The sequence below is a fragment of the Microtus ochrogaster genome, chromosome 6 (assembly GCF_000317375.1).
Source record: "Microtus ochrogaster isolate Prairie Vole_2 chromosome 6, MicOch1.0, whole genome shotgun sequence".
In the NCBI taxonomy this organism is placed as follows: Eukaryota; Metazoa; Chordata; class Mammalia; order Rodentia; family Cricetidae; genus Microtus; species Microtus ochrogaster.
In genome coordinates this window covers 24,927,552-24,928,865 of record NC_022013.1, presented here as the reverse complement: position 1 = coordinate 24,928,865, position 1,314 = coordinate 24,927,552, and the positions used below count along the sequence as shown (strand labels likewise).

Sequence of the window (1,314 nt, the reverse complement as noted above, 5' to 3'; positions counted from 1 at the left end):
CTGGTCTCGAACTCACAGAGATCCGCCTGCCTCTGCCTCCCGAGTGCTGGGATTAAAGGCGTGCGCCACCATCGCCCGGCTTTCCTCTTTGAATTAAAAGACAACTTTGTGACCAGGTAGGGTAGGCATTTCTTTAATCTCAGCATTGGGGAGACAGGTGAATCTCTGTGAGTTCAAGGCTAGCCTGGTTTACACAGCAGTCTACATACATAGTGAGATCCAGTCTCAAAAAAAAAAAAACCAGCCAACCCAAAACCAACAGAATTCCACACAACCTTGTGTACTCATTCTTCTTTACCAGTTTTTGTAATTTATGTATATTTTGCCATGCATGCAATTGATATTCATTACTTTGGCATATTATTTTCTTTTTGCCATGTTCGTCTAGCTTTCAAGATTTTTGCAGTTGGATTTCTGTGACATAAAACACAAATCTCCAGTGCAGGGGCAGGCCTGAATTGGATCCCGTTTCTCTTAAGCCATTGCTCCTCAGAGTGAGGTGCATGAGAATAGACTTGACCTTTTGCTTTTATTGTCTGCAGGGCTCTCAGTGTGTGAATTTTGCACCCTCCCCCGCCGAAGTTGGCACTTTGAAGGAGTCTGTTTCTGCAACTTTAGAGACAGTTTGCCGATTGCTTTCCATTTTTTTATTTTAAAATGCTACAATTTTGCTTCAGCTTTTGTTAAAAGTCCTCAGCACCCTTCCTCATTGCCTCCCTCCTCCATGGTTGCTGATGCATTAGCTGAGTGTTTTTGGATGGGACCAGTGCATTTAATTCTTTCCTTTCTTTCTCCTAGTAAAATCTCTTTGTGGCTTGGAAGCCTCCCAGGTTCCTGCAGAGGAGGCTCTTTCCGGGGTGGGTGAGCCGTGTGACATCATGGACAGCAGTCACTTCTGGCCTGCAGGCATACACACAGACAGAATATTGTATGCATAATAAATAAATATTAAAAAAAAAGAACCATTAGCAGGAATAATTTGATGGTTCTAATTAACGCCGGTTGGAGGAGGATCGAGTCTAGCACATCAATCTCCCAGAAAAGACTTTGAGGAACACACCCAGTTTAACTGCCCGCCTTTAGGGAACAAGCCTCAGCTATAACTGAGGGCGCCCGCCGATGACGTATCCGGGCCCGGAGGCGATTGGCTCCCCGAGATGGGCGTCGGCAGCCAACCGGGCCCAGAACCCTCGCTTATCATCGCGATAGCTGCCACCTCAGTGCGGGATGGCCGCGGAGCCGGGTGGAAGTGCTCCGCGGCTCCGGGAGCCGGCTCTCGGGGCCGAGACATGGCCTGGGGCCCCTGCCAGCTAA

At 48.1% G+C, this 1,314-nt stretch overlaps 1 protein-coding gene across 1 annotated transcript in view; it reads left to right on the top strand.

The window, feature by feature from the left end:
• Tmem183a (transmembrane protein 183A) overlaps window positions 1-1,314 on the top strand; it is a 16,779-nt gene that overhangs the window by 777 nt on the left and 14,688 nt on the right. The window contains exon 3 of the mRNA XM_013346703.2: window positions 799-906. Coding sequence (XP_013202157.1) covers window positions 799-906 — 108 coding nt within the window. The remainder of the gene's footprint in view (window positions 1-798; window positions 907-1,314) is intronic.